Source organism: Ovis aries, chromosome 4 (genome assembly GCF_016772045.2).
Source record: "Ovis aries strain OAR_USU_Benz2616 breed Rambouillet chromosome 4, ARS-UI_Ramb_v3.0, whole genome shotgun sequence".
NCBI classification, from domain to species: domain Eukaryota; kingdom Metazoa; phylum Chordata; class Mammalia; order Artiodactyla; family Bovidae; genus Ovis; species Ovis aries.
In genome coordinates, this window is record NC_056057.1 from 105359005 (window position 1) to 105385595 (window position 26591).

At 43.4% G+C, this 26591-nt stretch overlaps 1 protein-coding gene across 10 annotated transcripts in view; it reads right to left on the reverse strand.

Annotated features, from left to right (window-relative positions):
- Window positions 1-26591, reverse strand: part of DENND2A (DENN domain containing 2A) — a 98572-nt gene that overhangs the window by 53226 nt on the left and 18755 nt on the right. For 7 of the 10 annotated variants that reach the window (XM_027968876.2, XM_027968874.2, XM_060415152.1 and 4 more), the window contains 2 exons: window positions 15322-15421; window positions 10737-11888 (listed from right to left, as the gene is read on the reverse strand). In XM_027968876.2, coding sequence (XP_027824677.1) covers window positions 10737-11764 — 1028 coding nt within the window. In that variant the 5' untranslated portion in view covers window positions 11765-11888; window positions 15322-15421. The remainder of the gene's footprint in view (window positions 1-10736; window positions 11889-15321; window positions 15422-26591) is intronic. The other 3 variants (XM_015095408.3, XM_060415154.1, XM_060415151.1) reach the window with 1 other exon arrangement.

Genomic DNA, 26591 nt, shown 5'->3' on the forward strand with positions numbered 1-26591 from the left:
AACACATAAAAGGTAACACCAGTCTAAATAGTACTGAAAAGCCCACTTTGAAAATGTTACAAACTTCCCATTAAAAAAAAAAAAAGCTGACTAGAGGACGATTAATCACAGCGCAAAACTCTACTATGCAAAAGAATTCATCACAGGATTTCTTAAAAAGAAGTTCCATTTCTGTATTAAAATGTTGCTTTTCAGGTGGCTAATTCTTATACAGGAAGCCTGAAAGACAAACTTCAAAGCAACATGAAACTACTGTCCATACATGATCAAGAAGAAACCAGAAATCTTTACATGCCCAGCTTCCAGAGGCAGTGGGAAAAGAAAATTCCAATCTCATTGTCCTGTGTTGGTGACATATTTTCACCAACATCATAGCTTTATTAGGTGGCTGGTTCCTCCTCAGCACTATTTCTATCATCTGTGGAAATGCCCCTTGGGACTGCAGCCCTGTTGTTCTGAGGCTCACTGATTAAACTAATCATCCTATCACTTAGCTGAGTCTTTTCTATGAAAATATTTTTTAACTCAGCAAAAGGTTTTAATACCTTGATTTACGTATTAGCTTTAAAAGGAGGTTTTGAAAGGCTAATGGTGACCACACCTAGATTGGCTTCTTTCTCATTTACACACTTCCATGTTTGTTCCACATCCAGCTGCACGTTTCATAAGAAAGAAAAGAAAGAAAGTGAAGTCGCTCAGTCGTGTCCGACTCTTTGTGATGCCCACTGGGTTCCTCCATCCATGGAATTTTCCAGGCAAGAGTACTGGAGTGGGTTGCCATTTCCTTCCCCAGGGGATCTTCCCGACCCAGGGATCAAACTCAGGTCTCCCGCATTTCTGGCAGATGCTTTACCCGTCTGAGCCAGCAGGGAATGTTTCACAAGCACCTCCCTAAAGAGTGGAATTGAACTCACAGCTGGTGACGCAAAGGTAAGAAGTCCCTGGGACTTCCCTGGTGGCCCAATGGTTAGGACTCCACACTTCCACTGTGGGGGACACGGGTCCGATACCTGGTTGGGCAACTAAGATCCTACGTGAAATGTCGTGTGGCCAAAACCAAACTAACAAACCCCAAACCCCTGCAATTTCAAGTAGCATTTTGGACGTCATTTGTGATTTTTTTCATATTTTTGTAAATGAAATACTAACGTGAGAGCTCATCCCATGTCTCCATTTATATGATGAGTGGGTACTTCCCTGACAGTTCAGTGGTTAAGAATCTGCCTGCCAAGGCAGGGAACATGCTCCCTGGTTCAGCAAGATTCCGCCTGCCTCAGGGCAGCTAAGCCCATGCTCTAGGACCCAGGAGCCACAGCTACTGAGCCTGTGCTCCGGGGCCAGTGCTCTGCCACAGAAGAAACCACTGCAGTGGGGAGCCCACGTACCGCAACCAGCAGAAAGCCCACACAGCAGTGAGAACCCAGGGCAGCCAAAGTAAAACAAACAGGCAGATGGCGCAGGGGAAGCTCAACATGGACTGCAAAGGCGGTCACCATCCATCCAAGCGCTTATGCCTTAGACCTGGACGTCCTGCGCAGGTTCTCCTCCACTACTGCCCACGTGGAGCCAGCTAACCAGAGTTCTACCTACACAGTGTCCCTGGGATCCACCGGCTTCTTTCAGTCCCCTGTGCAGTTACACGGCAGGGTGACCCAGGTGTGTGATCTTCCTCCCACCCCCAACAACTACCCACCCTGTCCCCTGGTGCCCCTGCCAGTCTCCACACTGCTGTGGAGTGGAGGGGCAAGCTCTTAAAAAACACAAATCGGACTGTGTCTCCCCCCTTCTTAAAAACCTTCAAATGCTTCCTGTTCCTCTTCAGTAACAGGCCCAACCATTGCCTGGGCTACAGTGCTTTTTCAGAGCTGACTCTAGAGGCTCCAGGGTCTCAGCTCACACCCTTCCTATCCCTCTGGCCCAACCCTTGCCTTTCACGTCCTCCAGTGGGCTCAAGCCCTTCTTGCCCCAGGGTCTTTGCTTGTTTGTTCACTCAAAATGCATCCCTAATCCCGCAGTCCACCCCTGTGCCTGGGGACCTGAGGCCCTTGTACTCAAGCCGGCCCTGTTTCCACGATAGGCTAGTTGCCCCTGCTGAACATTCCCACAGCACCATCGGCTTCCTCACAGCTAGTGTGTAGCTCCATCACTAGCTTGGAAGTTTCATGAGGGCGGGGTCTCAGCCTACCGTGTTCCTTGCTGTAACCTAACACTGCACAGAAAGAAGAAAGAAAGAAAGTGAAGTCGCTCAGTCGTATCTGACTCTTTGTGACCCCATGGACTGGGGCCTGCCAGGCTCCTCCGTCCATGGAATTTTCCAGGCAAGAGTACTGCAGTGGATTGCCATTTCCTTCTCCAAGGGATCTTCCCGACTCAGGGATCAAAGCTGGGTCTCCTGCATTGCAAACAGATGCTTTACCATCTGAACCACCAGGGAAGCCCCTGTGCTACATAGGTATATAGCAAATATTTGTTGGCTCAATAAGTGAGTGAATATTTTAAAAGTTGGTTTTAATGGCTACCTTTACTGCTTACAATTCATCCCTATTTGAGGGTAAAAAAATTTTTATCTGTATTCTGAGAGCTGATTTTTTGAACACATTTTGCCCCCAGAATTATTTTTGGTTGTATTTAAATCTGCTTGGATGGCCTGAGACGCAGCACCTACCTAAAACATGAGCTTGAAACCAGGAATGCCGTGCTCTGAACCCCTCACCCCCCGCCCCCAGCTGCCACAGACCCTGCTTCCCTCCATGCCAGTGGGCATCCCCAGTGGCTCAGATGGTAAAGCGTCTGCCTGCAATGTGGGAGACCTGGGTTCAATACTTGGGTCTGGAAGATCCCCTGGAGAAGGAAATGGCAACCCACTGCAGTACTCTAGCCTGGAAAATTCCATGGATGGAGGAGCCTGGCAGGCCCCAGTCCATGGGGTCGCAAAGAGTTGGACATGACTGAGCGACTTCACTTTTCCTCCATGCCCGGTGACCAGGTACAGCTCTTTTTCTTGGGGAGGGCATTCATACCACTGCTACTGACCAGGGTTCCTGGCCTCCTTCACCAACAGAAATTGATCAGGGACCAGACAAGCAATTCGGGCAACACTTTGTTCAGGCAACTCTGCAGCAGCCGGAGCGAGAACAAACAGCAGGTCCCCTTGCTTGCTCACTGGGGGAGGTGAGCCGGTTCCTTATACGATGTGAGGGGAGGGCTGTGTCTAGGGGTTGGGCCAGAGGGGTGACTTGGGTGTTTTGCCCATCCCTTAGGTGATATTGTGTGCCAAAGACATGCACAGTCCCCTGCTTTTGCTCCCCGTTCTTCAGAAGTGGTAGTTGCATTTTTTGGTCTCTTTGGACCTTTTGTTTAGAATTTGCCCCAACAGTACAGTATTTTGTTGTTGAGGAGCAAGCACTGCAGCTCTGGGTTGAGCTGTGCAAGCGCTGCAGCAAGCATTGTAGCAAAGGGTCCCAGGTGCCAGCCTGTCACCCGGTGATCTGAGTAGGGGGCTAAGCAAGAGTACCTGATTTCAGCTCTAAGCTCTCACTCTGTTACTGGGTAGCTCCTCCATCCCGCGCTATGACTACATATGTTGGGTTTCCGCTTATCTCTGTCCTGGATCCAAAATAGAAATGTAAGAAGAAAAACTATCCATGGAGAAGGAAATGGCAACCCACTCTAGTATTCTTGCCTGGGATATACCATGGGCGGAGGAGCCTCACGGGCTGCAGTTCGTGGAGTCACAAAGGGTCAGGCACAACTGAGCACACACACACACACGCAACCCTACTGTGGCTATAGGAGAAACAATCTGCCTTTGATACGCAACCAGTAAAACTGTTCACCTAAAAAAAAATTGGAAGCAATCATTGGTGTCACAAACAGCTAAAGTCTGGAGAAGATTTTAATAGCGTTGTAAGAACAAGACTTGGATATTTACTGGTAGTTGATCTAAAATGAATAAGCTGAATGACACTGTCAAAGTTAGTCTGGGTACCACTCCTCTGTCTCCTTATTACCTCTTCAAAGGATTTTCAAACCAATAAATAAAATATTAAGCTAATTTTACTCCTCTTTGGAGTTAAAAAGAAAATCATCTTTTACTCCACCAGGCCCTTATTAGGTATTGAATTGTTCAGTACAAATTCATATTGCTTTAAGGATATTGACCAAAAAAAAAATGATATTCAGATACAGACATCCTCCATGAGTACACCATATTAGAAGATTTTCCTAATACTTTTAGGATGGGGAGGATTTTGGAAAATAAAAAGTTTATGAACAAAGATGATCTATTTTGACCTTCTTTATCAAATTCAAAGCTAATATATGACCTACTAAGGATAATGAAGCCTAGAAGGAAGCACTGTAAAAGAGAGTACGAACTGAATTACCCTGCACATTTTGATGCACATTCAGTACATCCCCCTAAAAAAGGAAGGGGGACAATACAGCTAGCTCAGTTTATGATGGTCCTCAAAATTACCTAGAAAAGCTCTTCAGAGATCCTTTCTCTGAAAGAGGTGGTTATTCATTTCAAAGTAACATTGAAGCTGGGTCAAACAGAAAAATGTAACTATTTCATAGGAGAATGTTTTCCTAGAATGTTTCAGTCATCATGGAATGCCTAAAGTCTTCACAAAGAAGCAAAAACTGTCTTGCGGACTGTGGAGCATGCAGGACTGTAGCTTTCTTCCTGAAGTGAAAAGGTTGATTCATTGCCCTCACTTTGATACTTGACAAATGCTGGAGTTTCAAAGAGAACTACTTTTCATTTTAGCTTTGTTATCAATTTTATATATAACTTTGCTCAAATTACAGACCTTCTATGTCTCTTGCTTTTTATATAAATGCAAAAGTCTACCTTTGAAAGATTAACACAAATTGTATGCTACTTTCTGCAAAAATATGTTAAAAGTATTATAAGCTTACAGAATAAAAAATATGACACCTTTAAAAAGATATAGCTAAAGAGATGGGACTAGTCAGATGAGAAACACTAAATGATATATTTTCAATATTTGCTTGATTGGAAATCTGTAGCTTGATGTAATAAAACTATCTCGAATCATAAAAAAAAAAAGAAAAACTATCCTTAGCCACTATTGTGTCTAATATCCACCATTCCCACCTTCTCATGAGAAATAAAACATGACAATTACTGTTCTAATGAAGAATAATGACCACTCTCTCTACTCTCATCTTTTTGTCTTCCAATGCAACTGCTATTGAAATTTTTAAATGAATTTGCAAAGTCAAGCTTCTCAGATGCTTTCAGAGTAACTTTTGCTCTAGATCTCAAATGAATCAAACAATTTGCCCCTTTGAAGATTTTTAAATATTGTTTTTAGGCATGGGAGGTTGCCTCACGACAGACTCATAATGACAGGGAAAAACCACAGTGTGGCTGGTACGTGAGAGACTAAACCCGTGATAGCTGAGGGTGGCTGCCCAGCTGGACTGCCAAGGGGGTCCCCATCAGTCCGAGAGAAGATGGAAATTATAGAATCGATAACAGTACCACATGATTTGGCAGCCATTTAATGACCGAGGTTTCATGTCCTCAAAAAGTTCTCAAAGTCTTACACTAAAGCCCCAAGGAAAGGCTGAATCTATGTGATGCCAAGATAATTGGTTGAAAAGTTGAAATTTTGGTCATCATGGCTATTCGGTTTCAAAAAGATCCAAAAACTCTGCCATGTGATCAAATTAAACTAAAATAAAAAAATCTGAATTCAGAATAAAACATTTTGGGGATACAGACACATGTGAATTCAGGACGCTGCTTACACTTAAAAAATAATAACTTTTCTTGTTAAACGTCAGCCTCAAGGCATTCCTGCCAAAGTTATTAAACGTATGCCATAAAACATACATAACCAAGTTAATGCTGCTGTAGGAACCTTATCTTTGGAATTTCCTGACATGTGAGGGTTTCTCGTGTTCCATTTTAGGATTGAAGGCGTAAGTCCTTGCATTTAATTTCCTGGGGCTTTGGAGAAATGAAGAAAGAAGAGAGAAGAAGGGGAAGGAGGGAAAGGAGAGAAAAGAGGGGAAAAAAAGAGAAGGAAAAATAGGAAGAGAGAAAGAGAAGAAAAAGAAAAAGACATTTTCTCAAACCCAGAATCGGAATCCATTGGTTTGGCTCTTGCTGAGGTGGACTAATCGGCATATGAAAATAAGCTGGATACATTCTCGGCAGTGCACAGCCTGGCCGTGTAATTCTAAACCCTCATAACCTCAAAATCCTTAATCATTTCTTTCTTCAACTTGGCTTGGCTTTCCTGCCTCAGAGAGGACAGTAAGTCTGCCAAATTCAGAGTTAAGCCTTTTCTTTCTTTTTTTAAGCGACAGGACCACAATAAAGAGCATATTTTGTTTTTTAAGAGTAGAAAGCGAACATCTTGCCCTCATCACCTCCATTGTACAATTTCAAACAAAACGAGAACTCCAAAGCCAAAAGTTCTTTAAACACAGCTGATGCAACCATATCCAAATTGGCCAAAAAAAATTTCATCTTTGGACTGAAACAAAGTAACTTTAGCTGGTTTTAGAGAAAATGCTAGAGGACTGAAAAGAGCAGATGGTAGCTAAGAGAGAAAAGATAATGGGAATAACTGTTCACCAGGTTGATCTGTCTACCCACAGATGACACAGTTCAAAGACTCCAATTTCCCAGAACGAACCTGCCCCTGGGAAAGAGGCCCTCTTTGGAGGAATAGCCCAGAAAGGGCACAGAAGGGCTTCTCTGGAGAAGCATGGGGGACAGAGGCGGAAAAGTCACGAGAGCACCCAGGGCTCTCAGGTTGGCGCTGGTTTGGGAAAGAATTTAGAATTAGAGATGGAGTCAGACTTTCTCAGCACATAACGAAGGAAGCCTATGAATTCTTTTATCCTTCTCCTCCTGGATGCTCAGTCATGTCCGACTTTTTGTGACCCTATGGACTGTAGCCTACCAGGCTCCCCTGTCCATGGGATTCTCCAGGCAAGAATACTGGAGTGGGCTGCCGTGCCCTCCTCCAGGGGGTCTTCCTGACCCAGGCATCAAGTCCAGGTCTCTTATGTCTCCTGCACTGGCAGGCGGATTCCTTACCACTGAGCCACCTGGGAAGCCCTCAAATTCTTTTATAGACATCACAAGACACTAATACCAAAGCTGGTAAAGTTAGTACAATAAAATCCAAGTATAGACTAGTCCCGTTTACAGAATACTTATACAAAAATCTTAAATAGGATATTAGCATTAATAGGTCAAAGAAGAAGAACCATATGATCATATAAAGTTTCTGAAAAGTAATTTGACAAAACCCCATCCTAATTTTTAAAACTCTTAGTTAAAAAAAAAAAAAGGATTACCAGTGGACACTACCTTGATAGAATGAAAACGTAAATCCAGCAGGAGTGCTTGAAGGCAGAACACCAGAAGAATTACCCTTAAAGCCAGGGCGCGGCAAGGCCGCCCAGTGCTATCAGCACCGTTATTTCACACTGTTAGGAAAGTACTAGTGCAATTGAGTATGAGAGAGAATTTGGAGATACGAATCAAAAAGAAGAAAACTTAAAATGATAATTCTTTGCAAACAACATTATTATATACATGGAAAGTCCACGAGAAACAACTGATAATTAGAAACAGTAAGAAATTTCTTTACAGGCTCTTTTAAATGAAAGTGAAGTCGCTCAGTCGTGTCCAACTCTTTTGTGACCCCACGGACTGTAGCCTACCAGGCTCCTCTGTCCTTGGGATTTTCCAAGCAATAGTACTGGAGTGGATTGCCATTTCCTTCTCCAGGGGATCTTCCTGACTCAGGGATCGAACCCGGGTCTCCTGTATTGTAGACAGACGCTTTACCGTCTGAGCCACCAGGGAAGTCCTGAGTAATATATACAAATAGTTTTCTTAAATACAAAGATCATATAATGAGAAAAAAAAAAGATTCCATTAACAATGGCAACAAAAAGATAAAATACCATATACTTAGCAAATGGATGGAATCCCAATTAAAAGCTGACATATTACTATGTGTGAAATTTCACAGTGATATATAGAATACTTAGAAAAATACACCTAAGAATATTCAAGACATTTTTGAATAAGGAGAATAATCAGGATATAAGAGCTTTATAATTATTAAAAAGGAGACCAAATGATCACTTGTGTGTATATTACATGATAGAATATGTAGAATGTCCAAAAGAATCCACTGATTATTAGCAACAATAAGAAATTTTTGTTAAGCTCCACCAGGTAGTAAAACAGATTATGAGGTTAAAATATTTACAACTGTTTGGTCCTAGAAAAGAAATACATACCCTGATTAATTAAACAGAATACAGCCAGAAAAAAATAACAGCTAATATTTATTAATCATTCACTATATGCCAGACTTGGTTTTAACTTATGTTTACAAATATCTACTCGTCCAATCTTCACAACAAAGCTATGAAGTAGTTACTATAATTATCTCCATTTTACAGATAAGTAAAATGAGGCTCAGACAAATTCAGTAGCTTGTCCAAAGTCATACAGCTAGGATGTAGCGGAGTTAGTAAGTTCTCCGGCTCTAGAGTCTTCTCTAATGCTATATTCTGCTCATCACAGCATTATTTGTAAACTGGAGACAACCAAAGTGTAAATCAGCAGGGAAATGGTTAACTAAAATACGGTTTAGCCACATGATGTAAATAAAGATGGCAGTTAAAAAAGGAAGGTGAAAAGAAAAAAGTGGCAACATGGAAATATCTCAATGATATCTTCAGTAGAACATGGCTGGTATACAGCATGATTTCATTTTTGAAAGGATATAATACATATGTGTGTATTTCTAGAAATTCTAGAATAGCCAACCTTTTCTCCCCCTAGAAGAGAACATAAGAAATTACACTTTCAGCACCCGAAGAATCCTTCCTGAAAGACCATGTTGAGTAGGAAACTGATCGAATCTGTCTTTCTAAAAGCCTCCTCTGGCTGCTGGGAAGGAAAATACTGGGGTGAGGGGCAGGCAGATACAACGTGACTAGGGTGGCAGCAGTGGAGGAGGTGCGGTCAGGCTGAAGAAAATGCTTTACCACTAGAACCAAAGCACTTGCTCATGAACCTGATTGGCGCTGTGCGGAAAGAGGAGAAATCATAAATGACTCCTCGGGTTTGGGGCAGAAGCAAAATGAAGGGTGATACCATTCAATCAGAGAGCATCTGTCTGGGGAGAAGATCATTTTAGTAGTGGCCCGGATTGAGAATTTAGGTTTAGACATAGTAAGTCCAAGCTATTAGATAACCAAATGGGGACCCAAGTAGGAGATGACTGTACAAACCAAAAGCTAGCAGAGGGTCAGGGCCGGAGACATACGTTTGGGAATCATAAGCATGTAACTGACATTTAAAGCCATGAGAGTGGGGGAGACCAGTTTAAGCGACTGCATGTAGATGGAGGAGGGGAGACCCGATCCTGGGATGGGGTGCAGATGGGTTGGGGGGATGTTACTCAACAGGCAGAAGGAGAGGAGGAGCAGCCAGTGAAGTGTGACTATCAGGAAAGCAGATGGTCTAGAAGCCTACAGTGAACATAGGATTTCAAGGGGGTGTGAGTCAAGCTGGTCCACAAAGGCTGCTGCTAAGTTGCTTCAGTCGTGTCCGACTCTGTGTGACCCCACAGACGGCAGCCCACCAGGCTCCACCGTCCTTGGGATTCTCCAGGCAAGACCACTGGAGTGGGCTGCCATTTCCTTCTCCAATGCATGAAAGTGAAAAGTGAAAGGGAAGTCTCTCAGTTGTGTCCAACTCTTGGTGACCCCGTGAACTGCAGCCTACCAGGCTCCTCTGTCCATGGGATTTTCCAGGCAAGAGTATTGAAGTGGGCTGCCATTGCCTTCTCTATCTGCAGAGGCTAAGTGACGTCAATCAAGAAAAGCACAGAGAACTGACAAATTGGATTTAGCAAAGACGGAGGTCGTAGGTGGACTTGGCCAACAGAAGTTCTAGGATTAGTAGCAAAAGCCCTACTGCAGGGAGTCAGGCTAAACCCAGGTGGGAAGCAGTGGTAACAGCAGGGACAGACAGCTATCTGGAGGAGTTTTTCCTCAGTAAAGGGTTTCCAGATTAGAAGGTATCAAACCAATTAGCACATTACAGAAACAGACTAGAGATCAGGTTTCAGAACGGAAAAAAATTGTCTCCAAAGCACAGATTTTACCTTTAAGCATTCACAGGTTTTATTATCTAAAGGTATTTTAATATTACCAAATATTTACCATGTGAGCATCTACACATATAAATGAGAAAATTGAGGCCTCGAGATGTTAAGTAACTTGTTCCAAGTTAGACAGACCGTGAGAGGGCCAGGATAGGCCAGGCAGTGTGTTTCTAGAGTCCAAACCAAGAAAAACCACGAAAGCAAGAGGGAGGAGAGACTTGGAGCTCCACGTGCAAGGTGGGGGTGGTAGAGACAGAATAAGCATCAGTTAGTAGACTGCCAGCGTTAACACTCGTTTGCATTTAACCCCTGGTTACTGTCTGAATTACAAGCACTCAGGCACATCTACGGGGTGATCTTTCGAAGCGAATACTCTCTTTTTCAGGACGAGGAACAAGCACAAGACACTTCTACATCAGTTACCACGTCTTCAGGTTTAATCAGTGAACCATGTTGCTACAGATGGTCTTGACTAACTACGAGATCCGACGATTTAGTAAACAGGCTGAGAACAGACAGTTGCCGTGGGGCATAAAGTCACGGGTCACCTACCTGTGGTCAGCACTGGCTTTCGGTCTCCCGCTCCACAGCCTTCTGTTCACCGAGGGGGGTGGGGGAGAGGAGGGCAGGGGCGGGGGAGGTAGAGAGGGCAGAGGAGGCAGGTTCCTTCTGTCTTTCCGGAAGCTCGTGCCTGGGTTCCCATCCTTGTCCCCTTCTCCATCGTGTTTGAAAGTTCTCCGGGGTTTGGGCAAGGGGTTGATAAAGGGTTTTGTGGGGGGGTCCTCCAAGCCTCTGTACACACTCTCCAGGCTCTGGTCACAGGGCCTCCTGCACAAGCCTTTCCTTTCCTCGGCAGCCTCAAGGGCAGGCTCCCTGGTTTCCAGGTCCAAGCGGTGGGCTCTGAACTCTGAGCCGCCCCCACCCCCGCGGTGCTCAGGAAGGGTGGGCGCCTCCTCGGCCTTGTCCGGCGGGCAGTGTGGGGAATAACACGTGCCTGGTAACTGGGGATCCAACCCGGCAGACCCATCCTTCAGAGCCTGCTCGAGTTTCTTGACCTGCTTCAGCACAGACAGGCTATCGTTCTGAAAGCGCTGTTTGCCAAGCCTGGGCTCCCGGCCTCTGCCCAAGCTGGGAGCCGACTCCCGGGCTGACTGGCTCAGGTCCGGCCTCTGCTCAGCATCCTGTGCTCTGACCTTCACTTTATTCCGCTCATCCTCTCTACTTTCCATGTCCAGCCTCGTTCCATTCTGAGCCTCGGTGACCCGAGCCCTCGAACCATCACTGCTTCTCCTCTCCGTCACACAGGACATCAGGTAACCCTCCTGGCCATCTGCCTTCCTGCCAGGGGCAGGCGTGGGCAATTCCCTTTTCCCTTCCCATTCTGATATCTTGTCCTTTATGCTGAGGGACGTGTGCCGGGCCCTGCCTTGGGCGGGAGGGCACGGGTCCTGAACACTGACCAGCTGCCTCTTGCCGGCCCTGCTGGTTCCTTTAGCACTGAGATCCGAAGCTGAGTCACTGATGATCATATCTGAGCTGAACATGTTCTGTTGAGAACAGTCCACTCTTGGCTCCAGCATCAGGTTATGGAGGCTCTCTAGGGGGCTTCTTCGGAAGGCTGGATCCTGATCTAGGAAAGGGATGGAGGAACTAAATGGCTGCCTTTGAGGGTCTTCGCCAGTCTTTGGACCGTCCACTTTGACCCTAAATAAGAAAAACACAGAGTGAGGCATTCTTGGTTATTGTTCTTGACACATCACAGCAATTTGCTAACACTTACATATAAATTGTTGGGCTTCCCTTGTGGCTCAGCTGGTAAAGAATCCACCTGCAGGGCGGGAGACCTGGGTTCGATCCCTGGGTTGGGAAGATCCCCTAGAGAAGGGAAAGGCTACCCACTCCAGTATTCTGGCTTCAAGGATTCCATGGTCTGTATAGTCAGTCCATGGGGTCAAAGAGAGTCAGATATGACTGAGTGACTTTCACTTTCACTTTCAGATATAAATGTTAGATACTAGTTGCAAGCCACAAACATTGAAACCACCATTGAAAAAATCACTTTATGCTTTTCTCCTGGGGGGACAGCAAAACGGAATGAAAGGAGCTATTGGACTGTGGCATTCAATAGATGTGGGTGTAAATCCTAATTCAACCACTGACCAGTTGTGTGACCTTGGCTGAACTGTTTAACTTCTCTAAACCTCAGTTTCCTCACCTGTGAAATGGGAATAACAATAAACATACCTACCAAGTGGCTATAAACACTTAGTAAGCTAGCTCATATTAAGCATCTAGAATGGTGTGAGTGTACAATGGCAGTTATCATTATTGTTAGCTTTTTCCCAATGAAAATAGAGGTTTCATGAGATAGAAGATTATACCAACAGACAATCCTTTGGAATGATTATTTAAAAATTAAAACAAATGTCATAAGTCATGAAGTTTTCCCTAATTCTGGGCTTGATAAACTGTCCTGATTTGAGTCGGTAAAGCCACAATGACTGGCTGCATTTGACTGGAACCTCCTCTAGAATGTGAACCCCACTAGACTGGTTTCTCTGGGAGGACAGGGATCATTTTGTCTATTGCTTCAACCCTAGCACCCCTAACAACACCCGGCAGAGTAGGTGGTCAATAATACTTGTTGCATGAATAAGCGAGTAAATGAACAGATTCAGATTTCCTGCATGGCCTAGAACTGCATTGTCCGGTATGGCAGTCACTAGCCACATGTGGCTATTTAAACTAAAATCAAGTTAAATCAAAGCTTTGGTTCCTCAGTTGCAGCAGCCACATGTCAAGAACTCAGTAGCCACGTGTGTTTAACAGTTACTATACTGGATGGAATAGAAAACAATTTCCATCACTGCAAAAAGGTCTCACTCAACACAAATGTATGGGGATATAGGCCTCCAAATGTGATTTTAGAAGATCAGTTAGTGCCGTGAAGATGTTAAAAATTATTTAGAAAGAAAAACAGAAGCTCCAATACTTTGGCCATCTGATGTGAAGAGCCAACTCATTGGAAAAGACCCTGATGCTAGGAACGATTGAAGGCAGGAGGAAAAGCGGGCGACAGAGGATGAGATGGCTGGATGGCATCACCGACTCAATGAGCATGAGTTTGAGCAAGCTCTGGGAGATAGTGAAGGACAGAGAAACCTGGTGTGTTGCAGTCTACGGCACTGCAAAAAGTCAGTCATGATTTAGTGACTGAACAACAACAATGAGCGTGAGAGTATCGGTGTTTTGAAATGCAAAGCATTTCTTCCACCAGCAAAGGTCATGACTGAGCACAGTGACCTTAAATGTGCCAAGAAGAGCAAGCGTGCACGGACCGGCTTCATGGCGCATGTTTTCAAAATACACAGGCTCTTGGAAACTCCAGCTAAGGTTCACATGAGGGATGAGTAACTAGCAATTTCACGCATCCTGTTACTATCTAGCTTTCTAGTCCAGAGACTAATGGTTGTTTATATAAAGACTTCTTCCTGGCTTGAGATATTAACATGTAAATTATGTTGTTGTTCTTGGTTGCTTAGCATAAATCAGAAACTTGTGAAATTGGAAACAAATTTTCATATGTTAAATATGGCTATCAAAGCAGATTTCCTTATTTCAATAATCAATTACCATTCATAACAGAGTGCTTACAAAAAAGAAACACTTTTTTTAACAGCTCTGTCACCACTGAGGACATTAGCATGAATTCAAATTTTAGTCAGAATCAGAGTTAGAATCAGTTAGTTATTCTACTGAGAATTCCAAAGCCAGAAATTTAACTTCTTGCTCTTACTGTCTAGAGGCAAGATGAAGAGATAGGACACATAAAAACACAATTCAAGTTAGTTCACGCTTGGTGAGAACTGATGATATAATATATAATCATTAACATCATATGTACTATTAAATAATATTGACAGTAGATGAATATAGGACTTTGGAGTTAAAGGGACCTGGGTTTGGACCTTGGTTTCATTTTTTTCACCCTACAATGAGAATACTGAAATTTTATTGGTGCAGAGGCCAAATTTATTTTGTTCGCTATGCTCAATACATAGCAGGTAGTCAATGAGTTAAATGAGTGAAAGGATGCATTAATATATGTAAAGTACCCACAGTACAGCATACATTGTAAGTCTTGATAGCAATAAATGGTAACTAGTGTTATTGTAATAGTTATAGTTATTGTCTAAGATCCCAAACATCTGGAGTGACTTTACAATCACTGAGGGTCCATCTAAAAACTGAAGACGAGAAAAGGCTAGTCTGTTAGAAAACTACCCTGGAATTATAAAGCTCAAGCAGCAACGGGAAGGATGATGAAACCAGGGCAGAGTGCCTTCTGCACATGTTTGCTGGACCCAAGAACTTCTCTGGTTCATGTTTCCAGGATTCTGTGACCCTTAAAGGGGCTCTGGACTGGGGTGCACAGTTGTGAACAGCTCAGTGATCTGTGAACAGCTCAGTGACTGCCAAGTCCCCTGCAGAATGTGAGACACGGTACCGGAGGAAAGGGCTCCATCTGGGGAGAAAACAACCCTGCTAATATAAGATGGGTAAAAAGGCTATGTGGACAGGTGCAGCTGCAAAGCTTTAGGGCTCAACAATAATTAAAACACCTGAACAAAACAGATAACCAACAAAGACCTACTGTGCAAGCACAGGGAACTCTGCTCAGTGTTATGTGGCAGCCTGGATGGGTGGGGGGAGTTTGGAGGAGAATGGATACATGTATATGTATGGCTGAGTCCCTTTGCTGTTCACCTGAAATTATCACAACATTATTCACTGGTTATACCCCAATACAAAATAAAAAGCTAAAAATAAATAAAGAAAATGAAGTTTTTAAAAAAGAAAAATAAACCCTGGACTGGAAGGCATACATGGGGATAAGGCCCAAAGTGGACCCTAGGCATCAGCCAGACCTTCCTCGACCACTGTGGTCCTATGCTGTTGCCTGAGCACAGGGCATGGAGATGGTTTACAGGGGAGGGGGCTCATCACAATGACTTAGATCAGAAAGCTTCCTTAGTTCAGGGAGGTGGGGTTCGTGAGGAGGGAAAGGCAGTGGAAAAAGGAAGGAGACTGAGAATCTGGGCCAACTTCTGCAGTCATGGGGGAGAAAAGTTCTTACTTGTCAGCCAATTCGTAGCCCAGGTTTTCAGTCCAGCTGTGGCTGCCCTTGGCTGGCCTGCATAGTCATCATGTCAACACCAAGAGGAGCTTCGAGTTGCCTGGGGGAACAGGGGGGCACACTCAGTGAGCATGGCAGCCAATCCAGGGCCCACACCCCAAACTATCCCTGGCGGCTTCCACCCTGGAGTAGGGGGTGACAGGGTTGCACCGTATAGAATTCCCGATGCAGAGAGGGGTGGGGTCAGAGGCACAGAATCTGAGGTCCACCCAGATTCAGCCCCCATGCCAACGCTTCCCATATGTGCAAGCATGTGTGTGTGTCTTTTAGATAAAAGAAACCAAAAATTTTTAGAAAACGTGTAACCTAAGAAAGTAAAACAAATACCAGCACAACTTGCCACTCTTTCAAGGCTCTGTAAGAACCAGTGATGTGCTGCTGCTGCTGCTGCTAAGTCGCTTCAGTCAGACCCCAAAGAAGAGAAGAGTTGTTACTTAATTTGAAACAAGAAATAAACCACCTGCTCAAGTGGCAATGCCTACACAGAGCTATTCTATTCTTCCGCTGCCCTGACGCTGGGTATAAACCTATACTGTCTTTGGCTTTAGAGCCCTGCGTGGAGACACTCTTTCAGAGGCTCAGAATACAGGAGCGGGAAATGCTCAGCCACTAGGTCATCTGTCTGGTCTATGAAAACCAGGAGATGGTCCTAGCAGAGCCAGGCTTCCCACAGAACATCTTGAACCTGCAACATGCTAAGGACCACATGGGTACCAAAGGAGCCGTCTCTGTGGAGAAGCAGCAGGGTTTTTTTGAGAAGCAGCAGTTTTATAAAACTTCAGGGTCTGACATCCAAATGAACTGAAGTAACTGATTAAATGTACTACTTCAATAGCAAGTCCCTACAGAACTCTGGACAAATGAGCATGGCTTGGGTGGACGTGGCTAGGAAGATGAGACCCGTCGGCAAATGCCAACAGGATCTGCCCTGCAATTCTGTAGAGCATGACCACGAGGGACTGGGGCCCCACTTGATGGAGAGAGGGTGACTCCTTGACTAGAGGTTTGGAGAATACTCAGACTCTGGAGATTTCACTCCACTGAAAGTGAAAGTTGCTCAGTTGTGTCCAACTCTTTGCAACCTCATGGACTATACAGTCCATGGTATTCTCCAGAATACTGGAGTGGGTAGGCTTTCTCTCCTCCAGGGGATCTTCCCAACCCAGGGATCGGACCCAGGTCTCCTGCAGTATGGCGCATTGTTTACCAGCTGAGCCACAAGGGAAGCCCAAGAATACTGGAGTGGGTAGCCTAGCCCTTCTCCAGGGGATCTTCCCGACCCAGGGTCTCCTGCATTGTAGGAGGATTCTTTACCAACTGAGCTATCAGGGAAGCCCTAACTCAACCTCCCAGGAATCCTGATCCCAGCTCCTTCTCACATTTCCAAGACTCCTATCCCCTCTCCCAGGATGGTTTACCTGCCAGGTGACAGCATGGCTCCCCAAGGCCCAGACTAGGCATCCCCTTCCCCCAAGAAACCAAAGGGGCAGGCTTTAAGACATGCATATAACTCTTAGGAATGAGGAGAGGAAGTCTAGAGGGAGAAAGAGAAAAAGAAGAATGCACATGGGCAACAAATTAAAAAGAGGGAGGTTAGGAAATGGTGAGCCGAGAAAACAGCAAGAGAAACCACGTATTTGGGGAGGAGGACGGAGCTGGGGCCTGGATCCGCAGGGAACCCAGCTGCCCCCTTTCCCAGAGAGTGGCACTGTGCATTTTTGGGATCCCTCAGTGCTGAAAGCAAGCTCGGTTCTTAAAAGAAGCCGGGCCCCAGGGCTCCCCTCCTGTTGTAAAGGAGAGTCCTGAGAGGCCTTTGGGGGACAGAAAGGAACTCATTGCCCCCTCATGACACTCTGTGAAGCTTCTGGAGCCTCTCCACTCTGCTGGGCAGACAGACACTGCTCTTCTGTCCTGATCCTGGCAGAGGCCACATTGGACTCAGGGTAACAGCCACTCCCGACCGCCCTCTGCGTGTCGGCACTCCGCCTCCACACAGACCAAGCCCCCAGCGACAGAGCCTTCTTCCCGTGAGCTAACAACTCTTGCCGCCCACCCTCTTCTTTCAGGCTGGCACCCTCTAAGTGGCACTAGAAATAGGTGCCAGGCCCTGTGTCGGAAGCCGTGGGGATTCACAGATGAGTAAGGCGTGGCATCTGCCCGCAGGGAGAGAGCACCAGGACTGTGCCAGGTCACCATCAGCCCTACAATTCCCCTTCTCCCCAAAGGGAACAGTTTTTCTGAAGTTCCCAGGAAGCCACAGCTTTTTCAAAAAGCACAAAGCCCTCTGTGTCTAATGCACAGAGAACCATGGGTGAACTTTGAGGTTAAAGATCCAGAGACACACTTAAAAAACACGGGACTTAAGTGAACTTGATTCCCATCAGGCAATAATAACTTCCAGTCTGAAAACCACAGTCTCTAGAGGCACAGCTGATACCCTCGTCTGAGAAGCAAGTTCAAGTGGGCTTAAGGGGCTGGAACTGAGCGGGGCATGGACCCCGGAGCACAGTCAGCAATCAGCTCACCAACATTTCTGAATTCATAGGAGAATGGAAAACACTGCTTGAGTAAAACTTTGACACGTGCCTTTTGTTTCTGATGTTTCAAGGTCATTAATTAGGTGACAAGCCTAGCCTAATTTGCTAGATGGGAGTACTCTGCAACTTACATTACCAAGACAAACTTCTCTATCACTTTATAGGTCTGGGATTGCAAGATGGTACTGTTTTCCAAAGTGTGGTCCACTGAGGATCTGATCTAGTCAAACTGGGAAACTTGTCAGACATGTAGATTCCTGGGCACCAATCCAATGTACCAAAACCAAGTGTCTGGGGCCGGCCTGGAACCTGTATTTAAATATGGTAAATCAAGGAATTCCCTGGTGGTCCAGTGGTTAGGACTTGGAGCTTTCAGTGCTGAGGCCCGAGTTTGATCCCCGGTTGGAGGAACTATTAGTAAGATCCCATAAGCCTCCCAGCACAGCCAAAACAAACAAACAACAAACCCATAAATATGGCAAATCAAAGGCCTCGGGTGATTTTTACACAATCCAAAGTTTCTTTTATTTCTTGCTAGGTAATTTGGCCTTGTGATCTAAACAGGCTGGTTTGCAGGAGCTATTATGAATGCATGACTAGTAATACATTTTCTCATTCAACTGCCACAAAAATATAGAACTTCCCATTCACTAGATGAGCTTAATTAGTACCAATAAACTTAATTAGAATAAAATGTCACACAAAATTTTAAAGCTAGGTGACGGGCACATGAAGGTTCATGTGTTTTGTACATACGAACATTTCCAGAAGTTTTTAAATTGTTTTACAAATTGAAGATATTTTTTAAAATGCCAACATCTACAGCTAATTATATTTATCAATCTAGTCCATAACTGAATCCTGTTTCTCTCCTTGTTAAAGGGAATACTGTTAAATCTGTTCTTGACTCCTGTTTCTCTTTGGGCTCAATGTCAAGTTGATTGGCGGGCTCAGGTGAAGTTAAAAGGTGGTGGGAGAGTCTTCTAAGCTTTTAATCTGTCAGGGACTCCCTTCAAATGTCTCAGCCTGTTACTCCTAATTACTTCTCTGAATTACCTTTACTTTTTCAAGAGAAAAAGAGAGATTATAGTGAGATGTTTCTGTGACGTGAAGTCGCTCAGTCATGTCCGACTCTGCGACTCTATGGACTGTAGCCTACCAGGCTCCTCCGTCCATGGGATTTTCCAGGCAAGAGTACTGGAGTGGGTTGCCATTTCTCAAAAGACCACAGAAAATTTTAACTGCTCCAGACTGACGTTAGTAGATCAAAAAGTAGATATTATTTTGTAACCCCTTTAAGTTTACCCACTAAGGCTTAAAATTTCAGCCTGATCTCTGAAAACACTTTTTTGAAGGGGGTTTGGAGTACTAACTGTGAGATAGTTAATTTAAAAACAAGTATTTCCCCCCAAAAGGATCAAGATTTTCAAAGAGATATAAAGTGTTTTTCCACAAACAGGAAGGAGGCAGTTGACTTATCACATCTTTCCCTGAGAGCAGTTCTTACAGGAGAACCCGAGGGTGCCTGAGTAAGGAGAGGAGCAGCCCTGTGTGAAAAGAAGCGAGGAGTCCCCAGCTGGCAGATGGTAACTCCTTTAGAGCCCGGCCTGCACCTGCCGCTCTCCCTGGTTCACTGCCACTGAAGGAGCAGCAAAGGCAGGTGGGAAATCCACCTGCTGGAGCCAGCACCCTCTTCGGTACCAGGAGCCCAGGAAGACCGCTGCTCGTGGTCCGAGGCCTGGCCTCTTCCAACGAAGCACTGCTCGTATTTTGTTCTGGGCATTAATTAATTATCCATTTGTGATATTTTAAAATTAAATAGGTTGCTACTGATTGTTGATATCACCCAACAGTAATAACCTTCTTCCTTTTAGCTCTGGTGGGGTTTTGATGTTGGGAACAGGGAGATGATAGTAATATATGGCCAACAGAAATTTTGCTATCAAAGTCACTTAAGAAAAGAAGTTTGGATAGTACTGGTTCAGTGACTGCTATAAAAAAAAAAATCTGGACATGTTTAAGTCACAGGGAGATGGGGTAGGGGCGAAGGGAGGAAAGATTTAATTTCTTTGGCTGCACCGGGTGTTAGTTGTGCAGGATCGTTGGTCTTTAGTCGTGGCATGAGAGATCTAGTTCCCTGACCAGGGATCAAATCCAGACCCCTTGAAGTGGGAGCTCAGACTCTTAGCCCCTGGACCACCAGGGAAGTCCCCTCCCCAAATCTTATAAAAACAGTGATTTAAACAAAAATTGAAATCTGGAAATGTCAATTAACCGATGAATGGATCAACAAACAGAATGTGGTCTAGCCACACAGTACGTTATTCAGTTCAGTGTTAAAAGGAATAAAGGGTCATTACATGCTACATGCTACAGCATGGCTGAATCCTGAAAACACACTAAGTGAAAAAAGCCAGATAAAAAAGGAATATTGCATGACTTCATTTATATGAAAAGACCAGAATAGGTAAATCCATGCAGGGAAGGGGGAATTGGGATGATTGCTAACAGGCAAAGGTTTCTTCGGGGGCTGATGGAAGTGATCTGCAAAGAGACAGTAATGATAGCTGCAGAACACTATGAATACATCACAAATCACTAAACTGTGCACTTTTACCTTCTAAATTTTTTGGCTACGCCAGGCAGCATGTAAGACCTTAGTTCCCTAATCAGGGATCAAACCTTCCCCCACACTAGTGGAAGTGCGGAGTCCTAATCACTGCACCGCCAGAGAAGTCCCTAAATTGTGTACTTTTAAATGGTGAACTTTATGTGAATTATATCTCAACTGAAAATTCAGTATAGGGATATTCAAAGGAAAAAAATAAATGTGGGCAGCGGAGGAGGTGAAGTGAGGAATAAAATACATATAACTGCAATGTTCCCAGGCCTTCAGTGTTGTAAGGCTAGCATGTCGGTTCCAAAGTATAGGTAAACATATATATATATATATATATAACTTGATTCATAAAATGGACTTGAGATACTGAGTGAAAAATACAGTTTATATCATAAATGCTATCATGCTAATAAAACTAAATTTTCAGTGGTTTTTATTTCTGTTGCAAATAAAACAAGCTCTTCAGCTTTAATGATCCTAATAACTTAGTTTTATCAGCTTATAAAGAGCAGGCAAGAGAACTGAGAAGAAACTATAACAATTATAGCAGAACAAAAATAGTTATTTTCTCAACTGAGTGTTTTTTTTTTTTTTTTAACCAAGCAGTTTGTGGGATCTCAATTCCCTGACCAGAGATTGATCCCAGGCCACAGCAGAAAGCCCAGAATCCTAACCACTGGGCCACCAGGGAACTCCCTGAGCATTTTTCTTATTAGCCAACATACCCAGAAGGTGTCTGCTTTCAGAAAATATGTTGAGAAGGGAAAACACACACACACAATCACATAATACAACTCTTGCTGCATCTAACTGCTTAGTGAAGCTCATTCCTGAGCCTCTTGATGCTGCATTTTCATTATCTTCAAACAAACAAAAATAATTTTAAAAATTAAAACAGGCTGCTCTGGTTCTTTACATGACAGCTTTTGGGGGGAGTATTTTTACACAAAAAAAAGCAAATTTTTTTTTTCACATTTGGAAGAAGATGGGGGATTCTGAAATAGATGAGGAATAACCGAAACCAAAGCCTACATGCTGCCTCAAAACCACACCCAGGGACCTTTATTTGGGAAAATCACAGTCTGCATTCTTGGACCAAATGCTTAAACCGTGCCTCACACCACGACCAGACACCAGGTCCTCAGCACACACACCAGGTAAAGCCAAGTAATGGCTTTCCTATGAACCAAAGGCTTCCTGTTTCTAGGAGTTCTGCTTTGAGCCCCAAAGATTCCCCCAAATCAAGTAAGGGTATTCAAGGAATGTTTGTTGAATGAGCGAACACATATACCATAACTTCTTATACTTAACAGATGACTGGATAAACAAAATGTGGTCGAGCCATACAATGGAGTATTGCTCAGTTGCTTCAGTCCTGTCTGACTCTTTGTGACCCTATGGACCATAGCCCACTAGGCTCCATGGGACTTTCCAGGCAAAAATACTGAAGTGGGTTGCCATTTCCTCCTCCAATGGAGTATTACTCAGCCATTAAAAAAAGAAGGACTATTACATGCTACAACATGGATGAACCTTAAAAGCATACTAAGTGGGAAAAAGCCAGCCACAAAAGAAACGTTGTATGACTGCATCTACGTGAAGTGTGCAGAACAGACAAATCCATCGAGATGGAAAGTAGATTAGTGTTGCCGGGGGCTGTATGAGGGGGGAGTGGGTAATGACTGCTAATAGGTATGGATTTTCAGGGGGAGGAGAGTGATGAAAATGTTCTAAAATTAGATAGTGATGCTTGCAATAGTTAATATGCTAAAAACACAACTGTGTATTTCAAAGGGGTGAATTTTATGGTATGTGAATTATATCTCCATGAGGCTATTATTTTCTTAATCAGCAGAGACAGCTGCTAAAAGTGAGGAGTCCTGGCCCCACCCAGACTGAGTGAATCAGACTGCTAGAACAGGGCCTAGGAATCTGCATTTGTAAGTTTCCCGGGGATTTCACAGGCTTAGAGTTGAACCTTGGAGTTTATTTTCCAGTCACTGGCACTGTCAGTCAGCAACAGATCTACTCTCCTTTGCCCTCTCCTTTGTAAGGCAGCCTTTTACTCCACTGTGTCTGTTTGCCCTTGTTTTTCAGAGCATCTCTGAAATCTGATGGAGGCATTATCAGCATACAGCAAGTTGCTCCTGTCCCTCGAGCCCAGGTGTAAATGCTCCAAGATGCTCTTTCATAGATCCTCCCTATATAGGCAGGCGTCAACAACAAAGCTTGTTTTCACTCTAAGGGGTGGCCTCAAGACCAAGAGCAAGATCTGAGTAATTTAAGACTTTCTATGGGTATGAATACCCAGTTACTGACAATAATGTTTATTTTGAACAACTCGATCAGTATTTTCTTGACCCACACCTGTCCGTTTTGCGACAAATGAAACCAATGGGAATTTATGGGCTTGAGCCTGTAGACTAGACCACACTTTGTGATGCTCTTGAGACCAGAGATAGCAAAAGATGTTTACTGTTCTCATTTTTAGTAAACCCGGGAAGGAGTTTTTCACATCTGCAGAACATTCTTACATAGGGAGATGTATTTGGCCACCTTAGTAGGATGGAAACACATTTTTCACTTGACAATATTTGCAAATCATGCATTTCCCCTCACTCACTCACAATGTGGAAATACTTCCATATGTTGTCTTTGGCTTCACCATTTTGTGGGGGATAAAAAGCAAAAAAGTACAATTATGTGGCCATTTTGCCTATGAACACTAAACTACTGTGCGTATAAGATTTTAGTAGCGTCAGCCCTCCCGAATCAAGGCTTCATTACTACTCATGTCACCTGTCTAGAAAACGTTAGTGTGAGTTTGCCATAAACCATAACAGTAGGAATTATGAGGGTTATAAAATATGTTAATACTGCCAAAATATGGTTTAAAATATGGATTCAGGTATGTAGTTTTTTTTTTGAAAACTATCTCAATAATGTTTATTATTTTTTTAATTTAATTTTTTTTAGTTTTTCATTTTTTTAATTTTAAAATCTTTAATTCTTACATGCGTTCCCAAACAAAAAAGTACACTTCTTTTTGCTTTTAGGTATTACAGGTCACCAAACTGGGAATAGTCAGGTTCTAACTTCTTTCAGCTCCCAAACAATTAAACTTGTTTTTCCTTCTGTGTTTGGCTAGGTCAGAAGCCACCTCTTATTTCTAACCTCTACAGAAATCAAGGTCAATGCTCCTACCATTTTTCTGAGGAGGAAATCAAGCTGAGGGAAGCTGTCATTTGTTTAAGTTCATACAACAGCTCTTAAGCGACAGAACCAGGAATGAGTCTATGTTTTGAGCCCAAGTCTGGTGCTCCTTAGACAGTATCTCCATGGCCTCATATTACATTATCTAAACCAGATGCGAGTTAGACTCTAGCTCATTATTCTGGGTGCTGTTAAGCTCTCTGAGATCAGCAATTGCTTTATCGTTTTACACCATGCTGAATTTAGTAAATACTTTCTGAGTGAGCTGGGAGGGAGACTGAAGGGTTTTTTGAGGGCTTCTCTTTTCATGGTTCTGTGATTCTACATTTCTGTACTTTGGGAGTCTACCTAAAGAATAATCCTGTATATGGAAAAATGTACACAGAAATGTTCATGACTGTCTTATTTAAAATACTGAAAACTACAAATAACTCAAGTGTCAAGCAACGTAATGATGAACTATTATATATGCAATGAAAAATATTATGAAGCAAATCAAATTGTGCTTAAGACTACAATAATTCTATACAAAGTAGATTAGTGGTTGCCTAGGCCCAAAGTGGGTGGGTGAGAAAAAAGGGGAGTGACTGCTAACGACTTTGGAGTTTCTTTCTGGACTGATGAAAATATTCTAAAATTGATTGTGATAATGGTTGCATAACTCTATGAACATACTAAAAACCATTAAAGTGTACACTTTAAATGGGTAAATTGAACTATATGTGAATTATATCTCAATAAAGCTGTTATTTTTAAAAAGAAAATTAAGAAGCTAAAGAAAAAAAAGACTATTACTAAATGGAAAAAATGTTCATGTTGTGATGTTAGCCAAAAGGAACAAGATCCAAAAGTTTGCATACAATATGAATAAAACATGTTTTTAAAGGGGGTGGTGGGGGGAAAAGAAATCAATTCCTATTTAAAATCTCACATGTAAGAATATGACTGGAAGGAAATATAACAAAGGATTAACAGTAGCTGTCATCAGTGAAGAAACTAAATAATTTTTTTTCTGTTCACTTTTCTATATTTTCAAAAAATATATACATTTCCAATGTTTTGGTAATAAACATACATTATCATGGGGGTTCCCAGATGGCTCAAGAAGTAATGAATCCACCTGCAATGCAGGAATCTCAGGAGCTGCAGGTTTGATCCCTGGGTCAGGAAGATCCCCTGGAGGAAGAAATGGCAACCCACTCCAGCATTCTTGCCTGGAAAATTCCACGGATAGAGGAGCCTGGCAGACTACAGTCCATGGGGTCGCAAAGAGCTAGACAAGACAGAGTAACTGAGCTCACACATGCATTATTGTCACTATTGGCTTCCCTGGTAGCTCAGTGGTAAAGAAACTGCCTGCCAATGCAGGAGATGTGGGTTCAATCCCTGGGTTAGGAAGATGCCCTGGAGAAGTCAATGGCAACCCACGCCAGTATTCTTGCCTGGGAAATCCCATGGACAGAGGAGCCTGGTGGGCTACAGTCAATGGGGTCGCAAAAATCAGACTCGAATTAGTGACTAAACAACATTATCACTACTGTAAATAACAGAGGAAAAATGTAAACTTTGCTGTTATCTGCGGGTGTCTGGTCTGCCCTGGTGCTCCCAACAGGCCACACAGTTGCTTTTCAGCCATAACCACAACTGCAGGGCATGGGTCTCAGCTGAGCCCATCACTTCATTACTTGTTTGGCTTTGCCACAGTATCTCCTGAACAGAAGGATAAGTGGTACTTTATTCTCATTACCTCCTTTCCCTTAGTGACCACCAAGACTTGGATCCTGGTCTCCAATAACCACTTCCTAGTTATTCCTAGTTATTCCCATTCTTTCAGTGGGTTCAAAGAGATTATATGGGAACCTATGGCTACTAGGGAAATTACTCATGTAATTCATTCTTCCAATTATTAGTGTTTACTTTCCACAGGGAACTAAGTGAAACTAGGGGAAATGTGAAATAAATCATTTTTCTTGCCCTCTGAGAGCTTTCATCCTCATCCTGTGAATGTCATATCATTCACATGACAATACTGTTTTACATACTTGGAAGATACTAAGAGAGGAGTAGATCTTCAATGTTTTCACAACACAAACAAAAAAAGTTACCCGTGTGAGGTCATGGATGTGTTAACTAATCGAATATGGCAATCATTCACAACATACACATATATCGAATCATCGAGTATATACTTTAAACAATGTGTGTGTTAGTTGCTCAGTTGTGCCCAACTCTTTGCAACCTCATGGACTGCAGCCCACCAGGCTCTTCTATCCATGGAATTCTCCAGGCAAGCATACTGGAGAGGGTTGCCATTTCCTTTTCCAGGGGATTTTCCTGACCCAGGGATCGAACCCAGGTCTCCTGCATTGAAGGTGGATACTTTACCATCTGAGCTGCTAGGGAAGCCCCTAGTACACAATGTTAAATGTCAATTAAATCTCAAAAAAAGCTGATAGAAAAAAGATGAAAACAAATGTCTCTAATACAAAACATGATATGATAAACAAAACAGGTGACAGCAGGTTCCTTTGCGTATCTGGGCTTAGAGGGTGGGCTGAATTTCCTTTGGGGTGTATGGATGAAAAGCACAGATGTTTGCATAATCTTCAAATGGCTAAATGTTTAAGGAAGGACAAGCCACTAAATGAAAAGCAGCACTGATTCTTTAAGGAATGACACCTAACTCATTTGCTAGATTTCCTCGCAGGAGTCAATCGAGATAGGAACTAAGGCAGAATCTGAACACAACTTGTACAGGTTTCTGAAAATGCTTACCAAATGTTACCAGAAGCAGGACGACATTAATTTTTTTTTTTCAAAAGCATTTCAAGTTTACAGAA